The 25,964-nt window shown below is 39.5% G+C and overlaps 1 protein-coding gene, 1 long non-coding RNA gene and 1 pseudogene across 3 annotated transcripts in view; 1 reads left to right on the forward strand and 2 right to left on the reverse strand.

Annotated features, from left to right (window-relative positions):
* Nucleotides 1–217: 217 nt before the first annotated feature.
* Nucleotides 218–3,334, reverse strand: LOC115306142. Its single transcript, XR_003915209.1, has 3 exons — nt 3,117–3,334; nt 1,081–1,211; nt 218–257 (listed from the first exon to the last, which is right to left on the reverse strand). It is a non-coding gene; the product is annotated as an uncharacterized LOC115306142 (long non-coding RNA).
* A 335-nt stretch (nt 3,335–3,669) lies between these two features.
* The window catches only part of POLD3 (DNA polymerase delta 3, accessory subunit), a 45,622-nt gene continuing 23,327 nt past the window's right edge, over nt 3,670–25,964 (forward strand). For both annotated transcript variants that reach the window (XM_029914622.1, XM_029914623.1), the window contains exons 1-5: nt 3,670–3,860; nt 5,153–5,208; nt 11,389–11,491; nt 19,871–19,910; nt 21,164–21,296. In XM_029914622.1, the coding sequence (XP_029770482.1) occupies nt 3,801–3,860; nt 5,153–5,208; nt 11,389–11,491; nt 19,871–19,910; nt 21,164–21,296 (392 nt within the window). In that variant the 5' untranslated portion in view covers nt 3,670–3,800. The remainder of the gene's footprint in view (nt 3,861–5,152; nt 5,209–11,388; nt 11,492–19,870; nt 19,911–21,163; nt 21,297–25,964) is intronic.
* Nucleotides 18,873–19,357, reverse strand: LOC115306629 (annotated as a pseudogene).

Genomic DNA, 25,964 nt, shown 5'->3' on the forward strand with positions numbered 1-25,964 from the left:
GGGTAAAAGACTTCCGGTCCGGTCCTGGGAGGGCAGACCACCAAATAAGGGCACTTTAGGGCCGTGGCGGGATGGGATAGGTTGCCTCCTCTGTCAGGGTGGTGGGAAGCTGGGCTCCATGATTGGCTGTTTTCAAACTGGCGCGGAACATTCCAGGTCTGCAGGTGAGGGGTGGGGGTCGTAGGTGCATGGTGTTTTTCCAACCCACAGCAAAATGGCCACTCGGTCGCCATGCCAAGGTGATTCCCAAGGTGACTCTTACAAAAAGGAGGGAAAAGAAGGATCAGTCTTCCGTTTTTAATATCAACCTCTTTTGAAACATGAAGGCTGAAGAGTCTTGATCCTAGGGCTCCCACTTCTGGTATCAGCTGACACTGCCATCCCCAAGTTTGGTCTGGCCTCATTTGTTTAGAAATACTTTGGTTACCAAAGACTTAATCATCCATTTCCTATATAAAAAGTAGCTACTTTTTTGCATGGACCTCAAGTATACTGTAGTCTAGAGGTGGAATTTAAGGAAAGGTATTAAGCAGGCTGTGTTTTAGCTAATGGGCAAGTAATAAATTGTATCATGTATCTTGAATGTATCATAGATAAGCTGCTATATTACAATTGCCACTTCAGATAGCTGTGAAATTAGGTGATTAACTAGTTGGTACCTAACCTTATAATTTCTGTATAAGTCTAATTACATGAAATAGAAGTGGGGGTTTTGATTTTTTACTTTGCTTTTCTGTTTGGAGTATCATTGTAACCAATGTATTGTAAATGACGGAAAATAATTGCATATGTTAAAAAAATAAATTGTGTAAAAAAAAATAAGAAAATTAAAAAAAAGAAATACTTTGGTTGATTGGTTGTTCTGATTCCTGGAGAACTGCTATTGTTTTTAATGTTGCTATTAAGCTTTATCTATAAAGAACAGGAACCCAATGGTCTTTTTTTTTTTTTTTTTAAAGCAGCAGCATTTAAGGTATAGGTAGAAATGTTGGTACTTTTACTTTTTGGAGATTTGCCTGTTACATTTTAAAGAGGGAAAATGTTACAGATGCCTAGAACAAGAAGATAAGTTAATTTTACCTTGCTAAATGCCCCAGGCACAGAACCTGCCCTGTTAGATCTGCAATGGACAAGGAGTGGAGGGCTTGAGAGCTCCCCCTGCTGGTCTCCCAATTAGGTTTCCTTTTATTATCTTTCCACAAGAGCCATTCCTAAAAAATTAAATTATATAAATTTACAACTAAGTAAATCATATTAAAAACAAAGACAATATATATTCAAATATAATCACTTCATAATTACCTTAATTCCATATATGATCTTGAGGTTATTTGTTTATTCTACACATATTGGGGAAATAATGGTGTGATCTCGTGTGTCTATACGTACCTTTCCATTCAGTGGCATCAATATCACTAGCTTGAAATCTTCCATGATGGGAGTATTCACACCACATAAGTTTTAAACTCAGGGTTATTTATTTATTTATTTATTTGAGAGAGAGAGAGAGAGAGAGAGAGAGAGAGAGAGAGACTGCATGCATGCACAAAGCGGGAGAGGGGCAGAGGGAGAGAGAAAGAATCTTAGGCAGGTTGCATGCCCAAGGCAGAGCCTAATGGATAGTTCATTCTCACGACCATGAGATCCATGACCTGAGCCGAAATCAAGAGTTGCATGCTTAACCGACAGAGCCACCCAGAAGCCCCAAATCAGGACTTTTAAAATCCGGTTGTTATACATTTATTAGTACACTATGGCTGTTTATTGCTACTTCTTTGAAAGATGATGAAATTGAGGACTAGAGAAGTTAAGTGATTTGCCTAAGTCCACACAGCTAGGAAATGGTTAAGCTGGGATTCAAGCCCAGGATTCTGTTTGTTTTTAAAGAAAAATATTTTTTCCAAAGCCCACATACATTCCATTCAGCCCCCCTCCCCTGAGGTAGGAATGTTCAAGTTGGGTAGGCCTCCCATAGTTAACTACTAATCTGGCTTCTGAAAGTCACACAACCCTTTTAATATTGGCATATCTAGGGCCATGTTGTTTCAGGTGTTCTATACAGTATTATCATCTGCTCCCTTAGGTGTGGGGGTAGTGTGAAGATTCTTTGGTCAATCATCTTACTTCCCATCCCTGTGGAACAATGACAAGAAGCTTGAATTCCAAACCCAGTACTACTACTCAACACTGTGACCTGGAAAATTCATCTCTCCTCTTTTAAACCTCAGCAATCTAGTCTATAAAATATGGACAGACACAATCCATTTGCAGGGTTGCTATGGGGATTAAACGAAATCTCACTCTCAAAAGACCTAGTACAGTGTGCCTGGTGTATAGTAATGTAATCCAACTGTTATTGATTTTATTGAGTGCAGGCATGGTGTGAGGGGTGTGTGTGTGTGTGTGTGTGTGTGTGTGTGTATTTCATTTTTAACTATGGGCCAAATAGAATTCTTTGACAGTCTCATCTGCTCTTTCTCTCAGTCTTCCACAGCCAGTAGTCAAGGGCATCTCCATTTACCTAAACATTTAGATTCCAAACCTTGGTACTTTCCTTCATTCCTGTCTTTCCCACTCTATTCATCTAGCTCATTCAGCAGGTTTTGCTGACTCTAAAAAGAAAACCGAAGTTATTCAATTCTCTCAATTTCACACTATCCTATTTTAAGCCATTACCGTCCCTTACATTTCTTTTTGAGAAAGTAAGCTACATGTGAACAGGCTCCGTGTATTACTGACCACAGCTGTATCTCCAAAACCCAGAACAGTGCCTGGCCCTTGGTAGACTTTTGCTATGTCTTGAATCACTACTTGTTGCAAGAAAACTTTGAAGTAGATGCTATTATTATTTCCATATTATAGATTGGGTAACAGGCTTGCAGTGGTTAAATAACTTACTTAAGGTCACACAACAATTATCAACACCAGGATTCAAATCCAGGGTCTAACTCTAGAGCTTCCGCCATTTTCCGCCATTCTGCCCTATTGAACTACACTGGCTTATGCGGAATTCAATTATTAAGGGTTCTTTAGATGATTTAAGGAGAAATTTTAGTTGAAATCTCCCAACCTGAAACCTTTCCCTGATAACCAAGTTCATGTGCCCCTTCACATACCTTTGTACGAAGCATGATTTACCGTTTCCCAAAGTCTCATCTCTCCTCATTGGCCTCATCTCCCAACATCCCAACTGCAATGATCTCTTTTTTTCTTCCCAGCACATGATTCTGCCTCTTTCCAAAACATTTCTCTTCACCCATCCCTTCTTGACAACTATCATTAATTTCTCAATTTTGAGGGATTATAATCAGCAGTACTTTATCCCAGCTGGCATCATTCTACTAAAATTACTGATTTATTTCTGACGGTATCATTCACTCCTGTGTCCTCAGTGCTTTCGAAGTGCCTGGAATAGGTACTTGATAAATGTTGAATATGGTATGAAAAGGCAAGGATTGTTTTATCAAATTACAAGTGTAAAGGCCGTGATTCCTCGAGGTGAAGTATGTAGCCCTGGGCTAGTCACTAAACTGCAGATGCGAGGTTTGAAACCAGGGCTGAAAAAAGAGCCCTTCCCCCTCACGCTCACGCTCCGAGCTCTACACTTCCGTCAGCTCCAACTTACTAGCTCCGCCTACTTGAGCCTGCGCCGTCCCGGAAACTAGTTTGACCCTCGGGCGGCCGCCGTAGCGCGTTTTCTGCGTTGCTGTGGGATACGGCCCGGGACCTGGGAGGGTGGAAAGACGTTTCCCGCCGGCGGGAGCTGCGGTTGTGGCGGCGGGGCTCAGCTTCGCAGCGCCATGGCGGACCAGCTTTATCTGGAAAATATAGACGAGTTCGTCACGGACCAGAACAAGATAGTGAGAAGCCAGGACTGAGGAATGTGGGCATGCGATTGGAGTCCTGGGCCCGGAGAGGGCTGTGGGGGGCCTTGACCCCTCTGCGCGTGGCCTAGTGGGGACTGGCCGAGGGGAGACAAGTCCCCACGCCTCGTGCCCCTGGGCGTTCGAGGACTCGCGGGGGAATTCCTCTGGCGCAAGTCCGCGCGCGTCCCTTCGGTGGGCGTGCTGTGGACTCTGCTAGGAGCCCGGGCTGAGGAGGACAGGCGCGGAGGGAGGGGCACTGGTAGATAATAACGTTTCCACACCTGCCTGATAAGGTGGCTGGTGTTTAAAGTCCCAAATTTACTGTTGAGAAAATTGTGCCTTAATTGGGTTAGGTGACGAATTGTTTAGCCTTTCAACAGTCGACTTCCTCCTCTAGGAAATTTGGTATTAATACCACAGAAGGTTTGAGTAGAAGATCATGTGAGACGATGAATGTGAATGGACTTTGCAAACCGTGATAATTGAATGCCTACTGTGGGCTTGGGATATACGTAATTGCATTTAATCTTTTCACGACCCACGCAGAGGGCGGTGAAAGTAACTCTAAAAAAGGAAGTTGAAGCAGAGGAGCAGAATAACTTCTTGGTAGTTATTAAGGGATAGACTGTTTTCCAACCTACGTCTGTCTCTTTTGCTATTGCTTTAGCCTCACCTATGTCTTAATTATTGGAAACTCAACATTTAGAATTGAAGACTTCGAGAGGTGAGGCGCATACAAGGAAGTGACAGATGACAGGGGAGTTCACGGAAGGATGGAAGGAAAGACCAGGCTTAATGCCAGTAGTTTCCAGTCTAACCCCAGATACAGTATTCATCCACTTTTTTCATTCCCTGACCCCTGCACCGACTGTGTCTGTTAATGTTTGTATGGCTACAACTTTCCTTAGAAGTTTATGTCATAGCTTCAAAGTAATCTGGCTTCTGGATGAGTTTTAGATATTTATCAGTGGTGGCCACACAGAAAGAGTGTGACTAAAGTGCACTAGTTAAACAAAGAATGTAAAGAAAATGAGAGCTTTTTCTTTGTACATTTAGCCCTTCTTTTTAGAATCTAATTAGCCGGTGAAACAAACTTTTTGGTATTTATAAGATAAATATCTCAGTCCTACTTGCCCAGATGGATGGTTCTTGGCAAAACTAGGGTGACATCTACTATAATTTATAAGGCATAATCATCTAAGAGTTGGAATCTCTAGGAGCCTTTGGGACTTGACCTGCACTCTGAAATCATCTAATAAAATGGTTAAAAAAATTTCTTCTTGCAGGTGACATACAAATGGCTGAGCTATACACTAGGGGTTCATGTTAACCAGGCCAAACAGTAAGTTCAATTTATTAATTTAATTCACTTTGGAATTTTTTTGTTTTATTTGTTTTGCTTTGTTTTTATTAAAAAATTTTTAAATGTTTATTTTTGAGAGAGACAGAGCATGAGTGGGGGAGGGGCAGGGAGAGAAGGAGACACCGAATCTGAGCTGTCAGCACAGAGCCAGACATGGAGCTCAGAACTCATGAACCATGAGGTCATGACCTGAGCTGAAGTCAGACACCTAACCGACCGAGCCACTCAGGTGCCCCTGTTTTGCTTCATTTTTAGCTTTACAGATAGCCTCGAGGTAATTTTTTCATCCCTTGGAAAATGGGAAAGAGTACTATTTTTTCTACTAATTTTGCCTATTACTTAAGAGATAGGTGGACTTACATTTACATTTACTGGATTTGTTTGTAGCCTTGGCTTCTGATTAACATCACTTTGTCATTTCAATTAAATGGGCCAGCCAATTCTGTTTACATCTCAAATTTATATTCCTGTTATCTTATATGGTTGTTACATTTTGACAGTTGCTCCTTAGGCCCACATCTGGGTGTTACTGAAGTACTTTCACAATGAGGTCAACAGGTGTTTGATACAGGCTGTGAAAGAATATAAAGCTCGGAGAACTAGAAGCGAAAGTAAAAAGGGAGTGTTCAGGATGGCACCGGGCATTGTCCTTGAATTTTGCTGTATCACCTTTGCTTGCTGAAACTTGTAGTCCAACTTTAGGCCAAAGGCAATCTTTTGAATTAACTGCAAAATTTCATAGCTTAAAAAATGTTGCCTCTGTCCCAAGGGGAGGAATTGATGAACAGGCTGAGAGAACATATACTGAATTAAATGCCCATTTAGTTCACTTTATTCCTAAAGATTGTCTGAGTTTTTTCCCTATCTTTGCATAGAAGTTTCTTTTAGAGAAAGAAATTAGGGAATGTTCCATGAGTCTTAGAAAATTCCTGATATGGGTTGGTTTGGCTTTACGTGGACTGCTGTTGGACAGATCTAGAATCTGGTTTTGACTGCGATATCTATGCCCTCAGGACCTGAAACTCTTGGCCTTGGGATGGATTTGGACTGATTTTGACTGTCTGAGATTTCTGTTACTAATGCAAGTCAATAAGGGTATTGTTATGGTTACAGATATTTATGGAATAACTATTATGATATAAGCCTGTTGGGGCTTAAAGGTGCATATTGAGGGCTGGAGATAAAGTAAAGTTGCCTGCAGTTTTATTGCTGTTACTTTGATGGCCTGCAATTTTTATAGAATCAGTATATTGTCTAGCCCCTGTCTCTTAACCAACTTCATCCTGTGCTACTGTCTACCTCACTTGTTCCTCAGATATGCTGGGCTCATTTCCACCTTTGGACATTTGCACCATTCCCTCTGTCTGGAATGTTCTTCTCCCAGCTATCCTCATCCTTCCAGTTGTAGCTCAAATGTCACACATTACTTTCTGCAACAACCCTTTACTAATGCTCAGGTATCCTCACCCTTTCCTAACTCTCTGTCATATCAATCTGTTAATTGCTTTCTTAATTCTTTTTTGTGAAAAACAGCTTTATTGAGATATAATTCATATGCCATCCAATCACCCATTGAAAATGTACAACTTGGTTGTTTTTAGTATATTCAAAAAACTACCCAGCCATCACTATAATTAATTTTAGAAGATTTTTATCACCCCCAAAAGATAAATGGCTCATAAAGATGTGGGCGTCTTTATGCACAGGTGTGACAGTTGATGCTGGCCATCTGCTGGGACTTCAGCTGGGGCTGTTGATCAGACATTGCATGTGTCTTTCTATATATGGGCTGGGCTTCCTCAGAGCATAGTGTCTTCAGGTAGTTGGACCTCTTTTTTATTATTATTATTATAAATGGCAAATAATATTATAAATATTATAAGTAAATAAGATTTGTTTTAATGTTTATTCATTTTTGAGTGACAGAGCGACAGAGCAAGAGCAGGGAAGGGACAGAGATAGAGGAGACACAGAATCCAAAGCAGACTCCAGACTTGGAGCTGTCAGCACAGAGCCTGGCGTTGGGGTCGATCTCACAAACCATGAGATCATCATGTGAGTTGGAGTCAGGCACTTAATGGACTGAGTCACTCAGGTGCTTCTAGGTGGTTGGGCTTTTTACATAGCAGCTCAGGACTCCAAAAGCTAGTGTTCCACCACAAGGCAAAAGCTGAATGAACACCTCTTCCTACTAATCTCAGAAGTCAGGCACCGTCGTATCTACTTTATTCTTTTGGTTAAAGTGAATCACTAGCACTCTCCTATTCAAGGGGTGGGAATAGACTCCACCTCTCTATGGGAGGGTCTAGAAGAGCATGTGGGATGGGAGATGTTGTAGCCATCTTTGGAAAATACAGTATGCAACAATCGTTGTCTCTAAAGTGCCTGGCTCATAATATGTGCCAATAAATATTTGTTGAGTGAGTAGTAAGCGCTATGGTAGATATTTTCACATACATTTATCTCACATAATCTTTGTAACAGTGATGGGTGTTATCAACCTCTTGTAACAGTTGAGAAAATTGAGACTTAAATGTCCTGTCATATTTTTAAGTTTCATCTATAGGAGAAGCATTTAAGTATTGGTGAGGGCACCTGGGTAGCTCAGTCCATTAAGCATCTGACTTCAGCTCAGGTCATGATCTCACAGTTTGTGAGTTCTAGCCCTGCATTGGGCTCTGTGCGCACAGAGTCCACTTTGGATCCTCTCTTTGGCCCCCCTCTCTGCCCCTACCCTGCTTGCATGTGTGCGTGTGGTCGGTCTCTCTCTCAAAAATAAATAAAACATTTAAAAAAGTATCTTTTGTGGCACTGAGGGCAGTGACTAGGCATGGATGGTATTGATTTGCTTGGATTTGTTAAAAATTTGTTTTAAATGTTTATTCATTTTTGAGAGAGAGAGAGAGAGAGACAGACAGAGTATGAGTGGAGGAGGGACAGAGAGAGAGGGAGACACAGAAACCAAAGCAGGCTTCAGGCTCTGAGCTGTCAGCACAGAGATAGTCTAATTCAGGGCTGGAATCCATGAACTGTTAGATCATGACCTGAGCAGAAGTTGGATGCTTAACTGACTGAGCCACCCAGGTGTCCTGGATTTCTTAAAGAAGTATTTTTTCATTTTTTCTTATTTTTAGCGTTATTTTGGGCTGTGTCATAAAACAATAAACCTAACAAATTAGCTCTTTCTCATCATTGATTTAAATAAGATAATTTCACCTGGGGGGCTCAGTTGGTTGAGTGTCTTATTCTTGATTTCGTCTCAGGTCATGATTGGCTCAGGGTTGTAGGATCGAGCCTTATGTTGGCCTCTGTGCTGAGAATGGAACCTGCTTATGATTCTCTCTGTCTCTCTCTCAAATTAAAAAAAAAAAAAGATAATTTAAGGTTGTAAAAATGCTGTGAAGAATTAAAATAGGTTTGGAGGAGGCAGTATAGATTACTGTATTCGTTCTAGGGAAAATTAAATTAAAATAGGAAGGCATAGTTAATCATGTAGGAAGTGCATCATTGATATTTAAGAATATTTTGCATATTTTGTCAGTAAAAGTAAAATGGCGTAATTTAATTAGATAAACATATCTTAGAGACTTAAAGATATGCAGAAATTATTATATTTGTAAGGCTTTTATTTTTAAGTAATCTCTATATCCAACATGGGGCTCGAACTTAAAACCCCACAATCGAGTCACATGCTCTAGTGACTGAGCCAGCCAGGTACCCCTGGATATTATTTTTTAATTTTTTTTAAGTTTATTTCTTTATTTCGAGAGAGGGCAGGGGTGGGGGGGAAATCTGTGCTGTCAGCACAGAGCCCATCATGGGGCTCAATTTCATGAACTATGAGATTTTGACCTGAGCCAGGATTAAGAGTCAGTCACTCAACTGACTGAGCTCAGCCACCCTGAATAGGGCACATTTTTGTCCTCAAGGAGCTTATAGTATAGTGGGGAATGGCAGATCTATAACAAAGTAGTTAGAATACAGTGTGATAAGTGCTCTAACAGGTATGGCGTAGGTTTTGTTAGAACTTAGAAGGCAGGGATACCCTGCTAGCCTGGTGGTGTTAGGGAAGGCTTCCTATAGAAGGTGATAACTGAGCTGCTGTCTTGATGAGGGGTTAGGTCGATGAGGTCTGAGAAGAGCATTCAAGGCAGAAGGAAGGGTGTACAAAAGAGCAAGGGGAACTGCAGAATGTTTCCTAAGGCTGAAAATAGTGAGTGTGGAAGAATGGTGAAAGATACAGGGACCAGAACAAGAAGGGTCTTACATGTCATTGCTAGAGTGTTAGAGTCCATCCTTAGGGGGCTATGAAGACTTTGGAACAAGGAGTAATACTTCCGACAAGAGTATCCAATTATCTTTCAATATCACTTATTGACTAACAGGCATTTCAGATTTAACATGCCCTCAAACTCCTGATTTCTCCCCCAACACCTGTTTTTTCCCATGCCCGTGAATGACAACTTCATTCTTTTGAGTTGCTTAGTCCAATAGTCTTTGACTCCTTTCTCTCATATCCCACAGTCAATCCACCAGCAAATTCTGTTGTTTCTTCCTTCCTTTATGTATTTACTTTTAAATTTTTTAATGTTTTAATTTATTTTTGAGAGATAGAGAGAGATCAGGGGAGGGTCAGAGAAGAGAGGGAGACACAGAATCTGAAGACCCCCAGGCTCTGAGCTGGTTGTCAGCACAGAGCCTGACGTGGGGCTCGAACCCATGAACCGTGAGATCATGACCTGAGCCGAAGTCTCCAAAAGGAGAATATGTAGTTAAGGTGACCAGCCATCCTGGTGTGCCCAGGACTGTCTGTTTTAGCACTGAAAGTCCATGTCTCAGGAAACCTCCTAAATCCAGGCGCACCCAGATCATTGGTCATTTTAATTTATGGAGGGAATAGATAGCTGACAGCAGAACTCCAGAAGCATGAACTAGGAGGAGGTGGTCAAGTCTGTGCAGGAAATGGGGCAGAGGCAGTTAAAGGGGTAGCAGGAGACTCAGTGGGGCATGGGATCATGGAAGCTAAGAGAGCAGATGCTTCAAGAAGAGTGGTCAACAGTGTAGGTTGAGTTTCCCTTGGAATTTTTGAGAATTTTTGAGTATTTAGCTGTCCTTGGCAGAAGTATGATATATCAGAGGCACAGTAAATGTTTCTTGAAATAAAAGAGACAAATGCTATGCCCCCATTTTTTTGTTGTTGTTGTTAAACTATTTTGTTAAACTGTAAGTTGTTTAGGGGAGTCAACTTCTGATACTTGCTGGGACATAAGGTTAAAAAATAGTTTAGGGATGCTACTAAAAGCAACATTGGGGTGCCTGGGCAGCTCAGTTGGTTAATCATCTGACTTCAGCTCAGGTCATCATCTCACGGTTCATGAGTTAGAGCCCCACATCAGTCTCTGTGTTGACAGCTCAGAGTCTAGAGCCTGCTTTGGATTCTGTGTCTCCCTCTCACTCTTCCCCTCCCGCATTCATGCTCTGTCTCTCTCTCTCAAAAATAAATAAACATTAAAAAATTAAAAAAAAATAAAGGCAATGTTGTTTCTACATTGAGTGAGAATTTCAGTTTAACGAATATTCTGAATACTGGGCAGTGTGAGTAAGCTGTTACGTTCTGCAGTTCTGAAATGGCATTGAGTCTGAGTGAACATAAAATTTGAATTTCAGAACTAGATGCTTAGGATCACCTTACATAGTGGTTCTTACTGTTTTAGAGTAATCCCTTAGAGAATCTATTAACCCTGAACTGTCTCTCTCCAAAAATACATGTGTATTCTGCTTACAGTTTGGAGGGTTATAGATGGCCACATGGATTCCAGGCTAAAAGAATCACCGATTCTTTTGTTTTATATCTCAGGGTTAAGAGGCCTAGAAAAATTAACTTATCCAGGATAGTTAGTGACTGAACTTTTTCTTGATTCATTGTTGTATTCATTGTGTGTTGTTGTCATTGTGCCAACTCCATACAAGTTGATTCCAGCCTGTATGTCCTTTCTAAAGTCCATTTTTAAAAATTCTCTGTCCATGGGATGTACCAAAAATATTCTGTAAAAATTTGATGGACTGTCAGATTTAATATATTTAACTTTTAAGTCATGAATTAAGAGTTGATGAGGTAAAAACTTACTAATAATGACTTGTGCCTCTTGTTTGGAACAGGATGCTGTATGATTATGTTGAAAGGAAACGAAAGGAGAATTCAGGAGCCCAACTACACGTCACCTATTTAGTGTCTGGAAGTCTCATTCAGAATGGACATTCTGTAAGTTGTCAGAATCTGATCATGAGCTGAAATATGTTTGAGCTATAAACCGGGTTATATAACATAACACGGGGGGAAAAAACAGGATTCAGTATTATGGAAGTTTTAAAAATTACCTTCAAGATAACTGATTATTTTGGATTTTTAGACTAAATCTAAAACTCTTGAGTTTGGGTAATCTCTTGGCTGTGATGCAGAGACTGTATCATGATTATGCAGTTTTCCTAGGCAACAAGACATTAGGAGACTACTCGGTTATTCCTCTTTCTTCTTATTGGGGGACAGTGATGGTTAATTTTCATCCTCTTCAGATGTCGAGCCACAATTTGGGTGTTCAGAAAGTCCAGTTTTAATTATTTTTTTTTTTAATGAATTTGATTTCAATTTGAAATTTAGAAAAATTTCATTTTGGTAGGCTTATGTCTCAGTGGCTGAGGGTTGGAGATGTTGGCAGGGGACTGAGCTAATATAGTGCAGAGGCATAGACCAGGAACACCTTTATTCTCCTGTGTCTATTTATAATCCCATCTGGTATCTGATCATTCATCAACACAGGTCACTGCTGTGTTTTTATCATCCAGAGCACAAAGCTTTCTCAGGTCTGCCGACTTTCTCTTAGCTACTTCCCTGTCCCTCTTGAGGGTTCAAGGATCATTCTATTACTCCCCTGCCTGGATGGGGGCACCAGAAGCTCTGCTGAGATAACTTGTTCCTTCTTCGGCACTAGACTGATCCTTGGGAACTTTGATGATTTCTCTTGTGTCTTCCTCCCAAAAGTAAGGGACACCTCTTCTGTTCTCACTTCCCCAAACCTCTAATCTGAAAGTTCTTTTGAAAGTTTCTAATTTGAAAGTTCTTGTGCTTCCACCACCACCACCAGCAGCATCCCCATAGAACTTAGCCCAAAGATTAAATTTCCTGTTCAGAGATCCACCAATGTATAAGTTTTTCTTTCTTTTGACTTTCCCTTAGAACTCTCAGTTCAGAAAAGCATGATTTATCAAAATATTGACTGGGGTTATCTTGTAGCAAGAGCCCCAATCATGCGAAATTTAAAACTAGAATGCCAATTTAGTAATTACAAGGAGAAACAACAGCTATGGGATCAGATCCTTATATTCTGTGACCAGCATATTTTTTCCTTCTTGGTAGACTATTTGGCAAGCCAGATGATAACAAGGTATTTAGAAGTGTAGACAAAATCAGATGTCACTCTATATCAATCAGAAACATGAAATTAAGCAGACCTGATACATTTGCTTTCAGAAATAAACCTGCCACCAGAATCCTTTGCACACATAGCTTTAGAGTGGATACTGCCCAAGTTTGCATCTGAATGTCTTTCCTTTTGTTTTCAGGATTAACTAGACCCCCCTTTTTTTTCTATAAGGCAAAGCCCTTTTATTTATGTATTATTTTGTTAAATGTTTATTTTTTGAGAAAGACAGAGTACAAGCAGGGGAGGGGCAGAGAGAGAGGGAACCATAGAATCTGAAGCAGGCTTCTGGCTTTGAGCTGTCAGCACAGAGCCCAGTGGGGGGGCTTGAACCCACAAATTACAAGAACATGACCTAGGCCAAAGTCGGACATTCAACCAACTGAGCCACCCAGGCATCCTGCCCTCTCTCTTTCCTTAATTAGTCGTTGCCTTCACTCTAGTCATGTCAATTCTTTTTGTTTTTTATTTATTTTTTATTTTAGAGACCATGAGCAGGGGAGGAGGACAGAGGAGGAGAGAGAGAATCTTTAAGCAGGCTTCATGCTTTGCACAGAGCCCAACATAGGGCTCCATCCCATGACTGTGGGATCATGAGCTGAGCCAAAATCAAGAGTCAGATGCTCAACTGCCTGAGCCACCCAGGTGCCCCTAGTCATGTCAGTTCTTTACCTTAGAGTCATTGTGTTCCTTTATTATTATTTTTTAAATGTTTATTTGTGAGACAGAAAGAGTGAGTCAGAGTGTGAGCAGGGGAGGGGCAGAGAGAGAGAGTGAGACACAGAGTTGGAAGCAGGCTCCAGCCTCTGAGCTGTCAGCACAGAGCCTCATGCAGGGCTCGAACTCACAGACCATGAAATTGTGACCTGAGCTGAAGTCGGATGTTTAACTGACTGAGCCACCCAAGTTCCTCTTTTGTGTTCCTTTAAAATAGTGGATTTTATTCTTTTTTTGATCACTGATTCCTTTGAGAATCTGAAAGAAAAATACGTATGTTGACATATTCATAAAATTTTGAGTGAGATCATGACTTGAGCCGAAGACGGACGCATAACCAACTGAGCCACACAGGTGCCTCACCCTTGTGTCCATCTTACCAGAAACCCACTGAATCAGAACTCTACCCTGGTATGCATTGTTTAGCATAAGCAAGTTAGCATTTTGACTGTGTTGCGTTTAGGCCTTTTTAGTATTCCCTCTGGCAGCATTTAGCCCCACTGAACTCTCTGGGCAATCCAGATTTTCTCCTGAATGTACCCATTTTTGTTTGTAATGCCTTACTTAGAAAATTGCATAAGTTTGAGTGGTTAATTCCTAATGCTGCTTTTCTAATTAGCTCTGTAATTTTTTTGATGTAGTTTTACAGAACATAACATTTTTTGGAGTGGCTTTTTTTAATTTTTATTTTTTTAATGTTTGTTTATTTTAGAGTGAAAGAGAGAGCACATGGGGGAGGGGTGGAGAGAGGAAATCACAGAATCTGAAGCAGGCTCCAGGCTCTGAGCTGTCAGCACAGAGCCCAATGTGCGGCTCGAAGCCATGAACTCTGAGATCATGACCTGAGCTGAAGTTGGACACTTAACCAACTGAGCCACCCAGGCACCCCGACTTTTGTTTTTTTACAGAGAAAATGCATTCTGAAAACATACTAATATTCCCAGTTTAAGTATAAAAATTATACTTTTGAAAAAAAATTTACTTGATTTTATACTGCTTTTTTCTCTTATGTTATGAATTTTGGTAGTTCCTAACATTATTCATAAATATGTTAAAATATTAAAAAATACTTGCTTTAGTCACACATACGAGATTTAGAAAAGTAAACTATTTTTACTAATGTGATTACTGAAAGCACTTTAAGATTTCTTTGCATTTCCTTTTGTCTATTGGATATATCTAATTAGGGATGCACAATCAGCTAGTATTTTATTTTTTTATTTTTTATTTTTTTTAAATGCTTATTTGTTTTGATAGTGTGTGAACAGGGGAGGGGTAGAGAGAGAGAATCCCAAGCAAGCTTTGCACTGTCAGTGCAGATCGAGGTGGGGTTTCATCTCACAAACCATGAGATTATGACCTGAGTCAAAATCAAGAGTCAGATGCTTAACCTGCAATTAGCCTGTGTTTTAGAGTCACTTGGAATAACTTCTCTCTGTGGATAAGCCACCAACTCAGTATCTAGTTAAATTCAAATTTTTCCCTACTTAAAATTTTTAGGTTCCCTGCTTTTCCTTATTGTAGTAGATCTTGTTTTTCTTTCATTGTTGTTGTTGTTTATATTTTTAATATATGCAAATATATATTCATATTACTCTCCCCCCCCTTTTTTTTTTAAAAAGAGTGCGTGCAAGTGTGGGGGAGAGGGGCAGAGGGAAAGAGAGAATCTTAAGCAGGCTCCATGTTCAGTGCAGAGTCTGACATGGGGCTTGATCCCACAACCTTGGAATCACAACCTGCACTGAAATCAAGAGTTGGATGCTCAACTGACTGAGCCACTCAGGCAACCCTTTACTACTCCTTTTCTTAGATAAAAGTTTTCATACTATACCCCCTTTTTTACACTTTGCTTTTTTACCTAACAGTAGATCATGAACATTATTCCATAGCAATTTTAGAAATATTCCTTTTTTTTTTTTAAGTTTGTTTGTTGATTTATTTACTTGAGTAATTGATACACCCAATGTGGGGCTTGAACTCATGACCCAGAGACCCAGAGTCACATGCTCTTTCAGCTGAGCCAGTCACGTACCACCAAATATTCCTCATTCCTTATTACAGCCACCTGATGCTACATTGATAAGATTTAGTTTTTTCAGTAGTCCCATATTGATAGTTTTTGAGTCATTTACAATATATGGCCTTTACAAATAGTGCTATAGTTAATCTGTGTTTTTTTATACTTTTGCTACTTTTAAGATTGCATTTCTGAGGATTGTTAGGACGTGTATGTTCTTTTGTTGGGTAATTGCAAAATACCTCTCCATTTTTTATTCCTACCAGTAATGTATGAGATTCCCCTTTTCCATGCAATGCCTTTTGTCATGTTTCAGGGTCATTTGTGTTTCTTTTCCTGTGACCTGTCTTCATATCTCTTGCTGTTTTTCTAAAGGAGTTTCTTAATTTTCTCTATTTTAGAAGCTATATATTATAATCTTTGTGATATGAGTTACAGGTATTTTTCCACTGTATCACTTCTCTTTGTACTTTGTGCTTAAGGTTTATTTTTGTCATCTAAAAACTGTAAATTTGTTTTTATAGGTTATTTAAATTATTTCTTCTTATTGTTTATAGTTGGGAAACCTTTCCTCATTTGCAGGTTATATCACATTATAGTAGAATTTATCTGTTTGTAGAAGAATTCACCCATATTTTCTACTAGTATATGTATGGTTTCATTCTTTACACTTAAATCTGCTTGATTTAGAATTTATTCTAATCTGTGTAGACAGATTACATTTTTATTTGGTTCCATATGATTATATGTTAATTCTCTTTACGAAACTTACTAAGAAGTTCTCTTTTATTCACACTATTTGAGATGCTATGTTTGTTTCTTGTGTTTATTTCTCACCATCTTAAAATTTAGTTTTATTCAAGGGGGCGCCTGAGTAGCTTGGCCAGTTAAGCGTCCAACTCTTGATTTCAGCTCAGGTCATGATCTTATATTATAGTTCATGAGATTGAGCCCCACCTTGGGCTCTGTGCTGACAGTGCTAAGTCCAGTTGGAATTCTCTCTCTCCCCCTGTCTCTGTCTCTCCCTGGCTTGTGCTATCTCTCTCTCAAAAATAAATAAATTAAAAAAAATTAGTTTTATTCTATTATTTTAATACTAATATATGCCGGATAACCTAGTGATAATTCATAAGTTTAGGAGCTCACAACATTTTTAGAAAGCATTCAAATGAGGCATTATAGAAAATTTTGTAAAGAATGAAATGTTTGCTAAAATCCTTCTTAAAAGCCTTGGTCCATTTAAAAAAATTTTTTTTTAACATTTATTTATTTTTTTTGAAAGACAGAGGAGAGACAGAGTGTGAGCAGGGGAGGGGTAGAGAGAGAGGGAGACACAGAATCTAAAGCAGGCTCCAGGCTCTGAGTTGTCAGCACAGGGCCTGATGTGGGACTCAGCCCCACAAACCATGAGATCATGACCTGAGCCAAAGTCGGAGGCTTAACCAACTGAGTCATCCAGGCACCCCAGCCTTGGTCTGTTTTGAAAGATCAATATTAAAATTTTAAAAATCAGATGAAAGGAAAATAAATTTTTTTCCTTCACAAAATACATAAGAACCACTTGCTGGCATTTGTATTTTGAATGACTGGAATAAAACGGGCTACATTTTCAAAGGCAGTTAATAATGGCTTGTACAAGGACTTGTTTCATTTGAGTAAAGTACATTAAGAGTAAATATGCCATTGAAGAGTCACATTTCTCCTCTAGCTCTTATATTGCCCCATTCTTCCTATCAGGCCACAGAAGATAAGCAAGCATCCTTGTTACCCCATTAAAGAATCAAATCATTTTCATTTTAATACGGGAACTCAGATTATACTCACCGGTAAAGTTTCTTCCTGCCAAATAATAGTGGATATAACTATGGCAGTGAATACTAGCAGGTATCAACTTCTTTGATTAGGAATAAAGAACTCAGTCAGCAAACTCAGTTATTTTCTTGGTCTTTTTCAACCTATCATGTAAATCCTTTTAATTGCTCTCTGTATGAATTTTGATTGCTATATATATCAAGGGAATTTTCCTCAAGCATACCTGATCTATTTGTGTTTCCTTGTTCCTTCCTATATGAGTTTTCTTTTGTTCTTCTGTTGTAATTAATTTGTTACTCGTCAAGACACATCTTGACTACAAAGCAAACTAGCAAGTAGATCCTAAAGTGCAAATTTCTAAACTCAATAACATTTGAAACCATAAGACTGTAATTACATTTTCTGTTGAAAATTCAATTTTGGTGTTTTTGCAGGAACTTCTATTTCTGATGTAAATCATATCCCTCAGTACACATGTATTTTCAAAAGAAAAGTCATAGGGGGGCACTTGGGTAGCTCATTCGATTAAGTGGCCAACTTCGGCTCAGGTCATGATCTCACTGCTTATGAGTTCGAGTCCCGTGTTGGCCTCTGTGCTGACAGCTCAGAGCCTGGAGCCTACTTCGGATTCTGTGCCCCTCTCACTCTGCCCTTCACCCACTCATGCTCTGTCTTTCTCTCTTAAGAATAAATAAAACATTAAAAAAAGTCTTAGGAAAATAAACTTTCTTACGTGTATATTAATACATTTTTATAGTAAATTGAAAATTCCGAGTAAATTGAAGGTATGTTTAACAACAAAATAAATTCAGCATATATGGCTAGCTTATAAGTATCTTAGTGTAAAGGTAGCAGTGAATTTGCATCCTGCAACTAATCTGTAAGTCCAGTTGTTTTTTTCTTGGAATTTTATAGACATACTATATCACGAAGCCATATACTACAGTGCTAAAGATGCTTTTTGGGGTTTTTTTGCATCAGTCTATGCAAAAGCCTCTGATAAGATACTTTCCCCAAATGACATGGAATTTGTTTCGTTTCTTTTCCATAAAGTAAGGAAACTTTATCAACCACTTATTCTTCTGAACAAACATTAGATTACTACTATTTGCTTTTTTAATTTGCTCTAAAAGATTTTTCTTTTTTAGGGGCGCCTGGGTTTCTCAGTCGGTTAAGCATCCAACTCTTGATTTCAGCTCAGGTCATGATCTCATGGTTTGTGGGTTCAAGTCCCACTTCTGGCTCTGTGCTGACGCTGTGGAGCCTGCCTGGGATCCTCTCTCTCTGCCCCTTCCCAGCTCGTGCCTGGGTGCTTTGTCTGTCTCTCAAAAATAAACTTAGAAAAATTGTTTAAATAAAAGTTTTTTTAAAGTTTAGGCATTTCTGATGTTTTTCAGTTGCACACCCATAGATTATCAGATAAAATACACTAGATAATTTCAAAAGGTGAGTTTTTGTATCTCACTTATTTGACACATCCTTAATTTTCAAATAAAATCAGTAGAAATGAAACTAGTAGAATTCTCAAAGAATTCACACGTGCCAGTCTCAGGATAAGGAGCTTCCAAATGCAAGGATGAGGAGCTTATGCTCATCTTACTAGGTAAATGCAGTTTTCCTCATGTAGTAACTGATGCCTTCTGGTTCATTTGTGGAACTTTTGTTTGTAGGAAAGTGTATACATAGGGCCAGATCTTATCAGTTTCTGTTGTGGAGAATGTAGCCAATACCCCTTTTGACTGGTTGGTAATATTCCAGGACCAGTTCTGTTTGGGCTTTGTAAGCCTTCACTCTCTTGAGAACTGTCTCTGATATATTATTCTCACGTTGGATGATAGATGATGCTCCAGTCAGATCACTGTGGCTCAAAGTTTTGGGAGGGATGAATTTGATGTTGTAGACCTGGCGGCTAGGTGGATGCATTTAGCAAGGAGTGAGGTGTTGCTTAATGACCTCAAAGGGCATGTTCAGATTAATCATCATATCTACTTGGTATATGATCCAGGGCTTCTGTTTTTGGAAGTGTTATTGGAAAACTATCCAGTACCCAGCTATGTTGGGTGAGATTTTTCAGCTCACGCAGGGCTGAGCTGAGTCATGACATTGTCCGAGATGAGCTTCCCTTGTTTAGGGAAAGTCTTGGCTAACCAATTCTTGTGCCCCAAGTCTATTGTCTCAGTGGGTCTGGTGGAGAGGGGCTTCAGCTCAAAGTATCTGGTGATGTGCGATGACACACCTTGCCCGAGCTCGGTACCTTCACGATCAGTGTGTTCAGTAGGCCCGGGCCACACAGACAGGGGGCTTTGGCCTGGCTACACACTCACCCTGTTCTGTGGTTTGGGACCTGTGGGCTGGCAGCACTGTGAGCTGAGGGCTGCCATTTGTTTGGTTTCATTGTATCATTGATATGTGTATTCTATCACTTTCCTTAACCTGATGAAATTTTAAAGTAAACAAGTTAAAAAATAAGTCTGACTTTATTAAACTGTAACACAGATTTTTTAGGAACCTAATGTTTGTGATTTCACATCCAAGTGCAAATGAATTATCAGCAAAGAAACTTTAAAATTGGAAGTTGTACTGCTATAAACACTAATGAGGTGTTATGTCCTTACAGTGCCACAAGGTTGCAGTAGTGAGAGAAGATAAACTGGAAGGTAAGTGTTTTAGCGACTTGGCAAGATTTTTCTTTCATGAGATCAGTGTAGGTACAGAAAAAAATCTGCCCCTAGCATCTGCATAAAATATGTTCAGCTATTTAACTGAGGAGCTGAATATTCCTTTTATTAGTAGTTTCTGAGACATGTTAAAATAGGATACCACATCTGCCTAACTTCCCATTTTTACGACCAGTAGCTGCTGACATTTATAAAGCACTTTTATCACAGGATCTCAAAGCTCATGTGATTCGTGCACAAAACTATCATGAATACCATGTGGAACACCTCATCAACTGTAAAAAGACAGTAGTCTCTAAATATTATTTTGTGTTCCAGAACAGTTTTGTAGCAAGAAAATTAAAGAATGCTTTTCCAAAGTCAGAAAGATTTAATTTTATTTCTAAACTAAATTTTTATCTTCCCATTTCAGGATTATTAATGCTATGGTTCTAGTATTTAAAAATTCAGTTCAAAGAAATTCTATAACAGGGTCCACATGATCTGGACTTTTGTCTCCAGACTAAACCTGTACTTCATATATATAGAATATATATACTTCATATATAAAGACTACTGCCAGTGGTGTCATTCTCTTACAAATGAACTCCAAAGTATTTAGGGTCGTGGAGATGTCCACTTTTTTCTTTGTGAATTCCCACAGTGGTAGGCAAAGTGAGATTTATTCATTCAGTAGATACATAATGAGTATTTATGTCAAGCTCTGTGCTACATGCTAGAGACTCAGGCATATTCCCTTTCTTCGTGAAATCTAACATTTGTTCTTATGTTCTTCTGTGTTTCTCCTCTGCAGACTTGCCTGGTTAGTATTTTTGTTATAGAGTTGCTTTCTCTGCACAAAAATTGAATTACATAGTTGAGTCTTCTCAGGTAGAAATTACTTATTCTTCAGTTATATGCTAGAGTGTAAGATTCTTCCCTGACTGAAAAAAAAAGAAAACATCATAGTCATCATCAATCATTCATTAATGTTTACTGAATGTCCATTGGATGAGTGATACCCTCACAGGTGTTGTGCTTAGAACTGACTCACCACCACCTACCTTGTCATGATGTCCCCATTATAGACAGAAGAGTTGATGTTATACTGTGTATGTGACTCTTTGGCCTTTTAGGACTTTTTGGACCACCACAGATTGCAAACAATTTTAATGCAGAAGGATTTCTTGTTAAAGTCCCCACATGCTATGAAGTTTGTGTATTAACAGACTGCTTTTCCTGTTGACTTGTAGCAGTGAAGTCCAAGCTAGCTGTGACTGCCAGCATCCATGTGTACAGCATCCAGAAAGCCATGCTAAAGGACAGTGGGCCTCTGTTCAATACCGACTATGACATCCTTAAAAGCAACTTGCAGAACTGCAGCAAGTGAGCTCCTTAATGTTCCTTGTGGGCTTCTTTACGAATTGATTTTGTAAGATGTTTACACAGTGGCTGCCTCTTAAGAGTGAATGCCAAGTCTAGTAAAACCCCATTTATCTTGCAGTAAGACACATGCCTGGTTTTATTAGTACATCATAAGGTGAAAAATAGCAGCCACAACCCATATTGAAAACCCCAGTGGACTCCCCATAAATCTATTTCTCATGTATTTATCCTGTCACTGCCACGAGAAATGTTTGTTGTGCCCCCTCGTTACTCCCTTACCCCAGTCTCTGCTTGTCTGAATCCTACCCATTTTCCAGGAACCAGTGCAAATGTCCTTCAAAAACTATTTCTAATTTGTTATCCCTCTACCTTCCATCCAAAAGCAGTTGATCTTCCATAGCCAGGATCACATCTTGTTTGTTTTTATACTTTATATCATTTTCAGTGAGGTGATGGACTGTAATGCACAGGCTTGTGTTGTGGCTTTGCTGCTTAATAGCCAGGTGGTTTGGTGCAAAAACAAAGAGTACTCTTTAAGGTTTGGCTTTTTTATTTTTAAATTAGATACAATAATGCCTACTTTGTGGGATTGTATTAAAGGTTCAGATCAGTTCCCAAGACATATTAAGTGCCAACTACTTTGAGAGGTACTAAGTGAGATCATTTGAATTCATTCCACAAAGATCTGCTGAGTACCTATGACATTCCACACACTGTAGAGTGAATGTGGCCCAGTACCTGCTTATGGAACTCATGGTCTTATGGTAGACAATTACAGTATAGTGTGGCAGTGCTATAATAGGAGTAATACTGAAGGAGGACATTTGTGGGGCACTTGTGGGAAATCAAATAGCTATGTCCTAGGTTAGGAGACTATAGGGAACGCGTTGCAAAGCAGAATACTGCTTTCTGGCTTGCTATTCTCATAGTCCTCTGAGTGATTGCCTCCATAGTGGCCTCCTCAAGATATCATGAACAATCAGTCATGAACTGATTACCCTCCTCAACTCCCATGAGCAAGAAAATTCTTCAAACAAAAAAGGGGGAGATGTGGGAAATCAAATAGCTATGTCCTAGGTTAGGAGAATGCATGTATTTCCCACAGGCCCTCATCCCTTACTTTTGGGTGAGGTGGAGTGATGAGGCAAAAGAGAGAAGGCCTCCTGGAGGACGTGACATCTAAGTCAAGGCCTAAAGGCTGAAGTAGAAGTGGCCAATAAAAGGAGAAGTAGAAGAGGGAGGACAGAACTGTGAGGAAATGTGGTGCTTATATGGAACCATATATGGCTGGACTTAGACTGAGAGGTGGGAAATAATATAAGATTGAAGTAAGAGTCACAGTCTACACTTTAATTATTAGGATAAGGAGTTTAGACTTTATTCTGAGGGCCCCAGGGAGCCACTGAAGATTTTGAAGCAGGTGGGTGAAATGATCAGAGCTGCATTTATGGAACTATCACTTGGGGCACCCTGGTAACTCAGTCGGTTAAGTGTTCAACTCTTGGTTTCGGCTCAGGTCATAATCTCACGGTTCGTTGGATCAAGTCCCACATAGGCTCTGCACTTCTAGCGCAGATTGGGATTCTCTTTCTCCCTCTCTCTGCCCCTCTCCTGCCTGTGCTTGCTCTCTCCCTGTCTCTCTCAAAAAAAAAAATAAATAAATAAAGATCATTTGGCTGCATTCAGATGGTGAATATCGATCAGAAGGGAATAATCAGGAGACAGTCCTCAATGAGGAGAAATGTTGCAGTGATTCAGGGTGGAGATGACAGTTATCTGAAGTATAGTAGTGGTATTGAGGGTAAAGAGGTATGAAGGCTAAAGAGTCATGCTGTCAAAACCTGGATGTTGTCACGCTTGGAGACCAGGTGTGTGTGTGTGTGTGGCTGGCTTGGGGTGTTCATGAGGTTAAGGATGATGACCATATGACCTGGGTGGCTGGATTGGGTGATGGTGTCATCACTAAGAAAGGGAATATGTGGGGAGGAGTAGGCTTGGGGAGAGAAGGAACAATGATGAATTGGGTTTGGACATGTTGACTTTGAGAAGTCTGTGGGGAATCCAAGTGGAGATGTTTATATAATAGATAGATAAGTCTAGATCTAGGGAGAGAAATCCGGCATGAAGATAGAAATTTTAGAATTAGAGAAAATAGCGAATTAATTGGGACACAGCAATAGAGACAGTAATTTAGAGAGAATGTATAGAATGAAAGAGGGCAGAAGGTAAAACTCTGCCCTTTTATTGAAATTCCCTGTGCCTCAATTTCCTTATCAGTAAAATGAAGCTAACAATGGTATGAACCTCAAAGTGTTGTTGAGGAGTAAATGAATAAATACATATAAAACACTCAGAATGGCACATAGTAAGCACTAAAGACCACCACTTTTCAAGGGATGAGCAAGAGGATCCTAAATGGGAACAGCCAGAGATGAGAGGAAAATCACGAAAATATATGGTTTTCTAAAAGCAAGAAAGAGTTTTCAGAAGGAGGGACTGATTGTCAATATCCTATCTTGCTGAAAAGTTAAGTAAAATAGGAACTGAAAAGTGTCCGTTGGGTTTAGTGATGGCCTTGGTTAGAGGGTTCTCAGTAGAGTGGCCAGATTCTGGTGAACTGAGTAAATGGGAACATGAGAAGGTGGGACAGCAAATATGAACAAGTCTTTTCAGGAAATTGGACTATAAAATGGAGAAAGAGAGAGGTCGCTAAAGAGGATCTGAGACTGAGGTGTACTGTATACATCGTTGAGAATGCCCTGAACTTGTACCGTTCAGAAAGAGCCATAAAAGAAGAAATGGTTGAAGCTACTGGAGCAGAGGGGTAACTGATACAGCCAGCTCCTGGAGGAGAAATGGAGACTTGTTGAATATAGTTTCTGTAAGTTCCATGAGAACAGGGATTGTGTCTATTTTGTAACCAGAAACTGGTGCCTGGGAAATGGTAAGCGTTCAGTAAGTAACTGTTGAGTTAATTAATGATAGACATTAGTTCTTTTATTCTGCGGCTCAAGACCTTAAGTGTAATGGGCTACAAATATTTATTAAATAAATATAATTATATAGCTAAAGAGTAATAACAGATAAGTGGTGGTTAAAACAATTTTTTTTAATGTTTATTTTTGAAAGAGGGTATGAGTGGGGGAGGGGCAAAGAGAGGGAAACACAGAATCCGAAGCAGGCTCCAGGCTCCGAGCTGTCAGCACAGAGCTCGATGCAGGGCCTGAACCTGAGTCATGATCCAAAGTCAGACACTTAACTGATGACTGAGCCACCCTGGCACCCTGATAAGTGGTGTTTTTTTACGGAAGGACTACAAGAAAAGATGAATACCCTAATAGGTTTATGTAAATTGTACTATTAGATTTCAAAAATAATCTTTATTAAAATCTAGTCATGGTATGTCAGGCTCTAAAAAATCACTTCTTCTGTTGTATCTGATAAGTAGACAAACAGGAATAAAGGGAACTCAGAAATTCAAAATGAAATTTACTCAGGGACCACTAAAGTAAACATGGCAAGTAGAAATGTGGTAATGGGAAACACCTTAATGAAACTTTACTTAAATACTTAAAGTATGATGGGTAGAAATGTGAAGAATTTATCTCCAATAAAGAAGTTTGTAATTACCCCTGAGAATTATGGGCCAACTGAGATCTGACTCATTGTTTTGTGTGTTTTAAAAAGTGCTGTGACAGGAAGAAAGTTGAAATTTTAGGACTGAGCAGATTCTTCTGTCTTCGGACATGTTCCCAGCCCAACTTGGTCTCTTCCTTATTGCCAGTTCTGATCCTGACTCTAAGGTGTGGAATGTAGACCAAATGGAGAAAGAGTTGTTGCAGGGCCAAGTTCAGATGTTGACAATGAAATAAAACATTGCTCTTTTCTATGTACATGGAAGCACTGCAAGGCCAGAGAGGAAGACTAGTGGGTAAAAGGAAATGATTTCCGTCTGTTCTTAACTCTAAAGCTGCTTCTAAAACCCAAGATGCACAAAATATTTGTGTTAGTGTGGGGTTTCCTGAAGTGGACCGTAATAAATCCAGGGAAGATTTTGGAGCTATAGACTCTAGCTTTGGGGCTGCTCAGTCTAAGGTTACTTCTGAAATTAAATCATTTATCAGGGACTTTTTTCTTAGGCCAGTTATTCTAGCACTTAATCTAGAAGTTGTGCCTGGTTGATCTCTTGAATAATTACTATTACCATATAGTTTCTTTCTTAACTTTTGCCACCTCAAGTTGAAGTGATAACGTTAAAGAAGGGAGAGAAACCAGAAGCCTCACTTCCAGGGACTTCAGTTCTCATTCTTGCAAGCGTATTTCTGTGCCAGGCCTTGTACTGGGTACTTAAAACACAAAAGATGAATAATACCCTTCCCTACCTCTAAGGAGCTTTCACCTACTCCCAATAAGCTAAAGACTGGGGGAAATAAAATGTTTTTCCTTGTCAAAAAGCTGAGGAACTTTGCTTTAAGCACAACTGGGATTTGTGTGAAACAGGCACATCTATAATGATTATAGAAGGGATGAATGCTCCCTTTAATATGCCATGCATACTACATTTCTTTCCTTGGCTTTGGGCTTACTTGTCTGATGCTGTTAGTTGGTAGTATTAGAAATTATTAACAAATTACAATAAAGGACCAGAGGTCATAGGAACCAGTGGCT

The sequence above is a fragment of the Suricata suricatta genome, chromosome 11, assembly GCF_006229205.1.
Source record: "Suricata suricatta isolate VVHF042 chromosome 11, meerkat_22Aug2017_6uvM2_HiC, whole genome shotgun sequence".
Classification (NCBI taxonomy): domain Eukaryota; kingdom Metazoa; phylum Chordata; class Mammalia; order Carnivora; family Herpestidae; genus Suricata; species Suricata suricatta.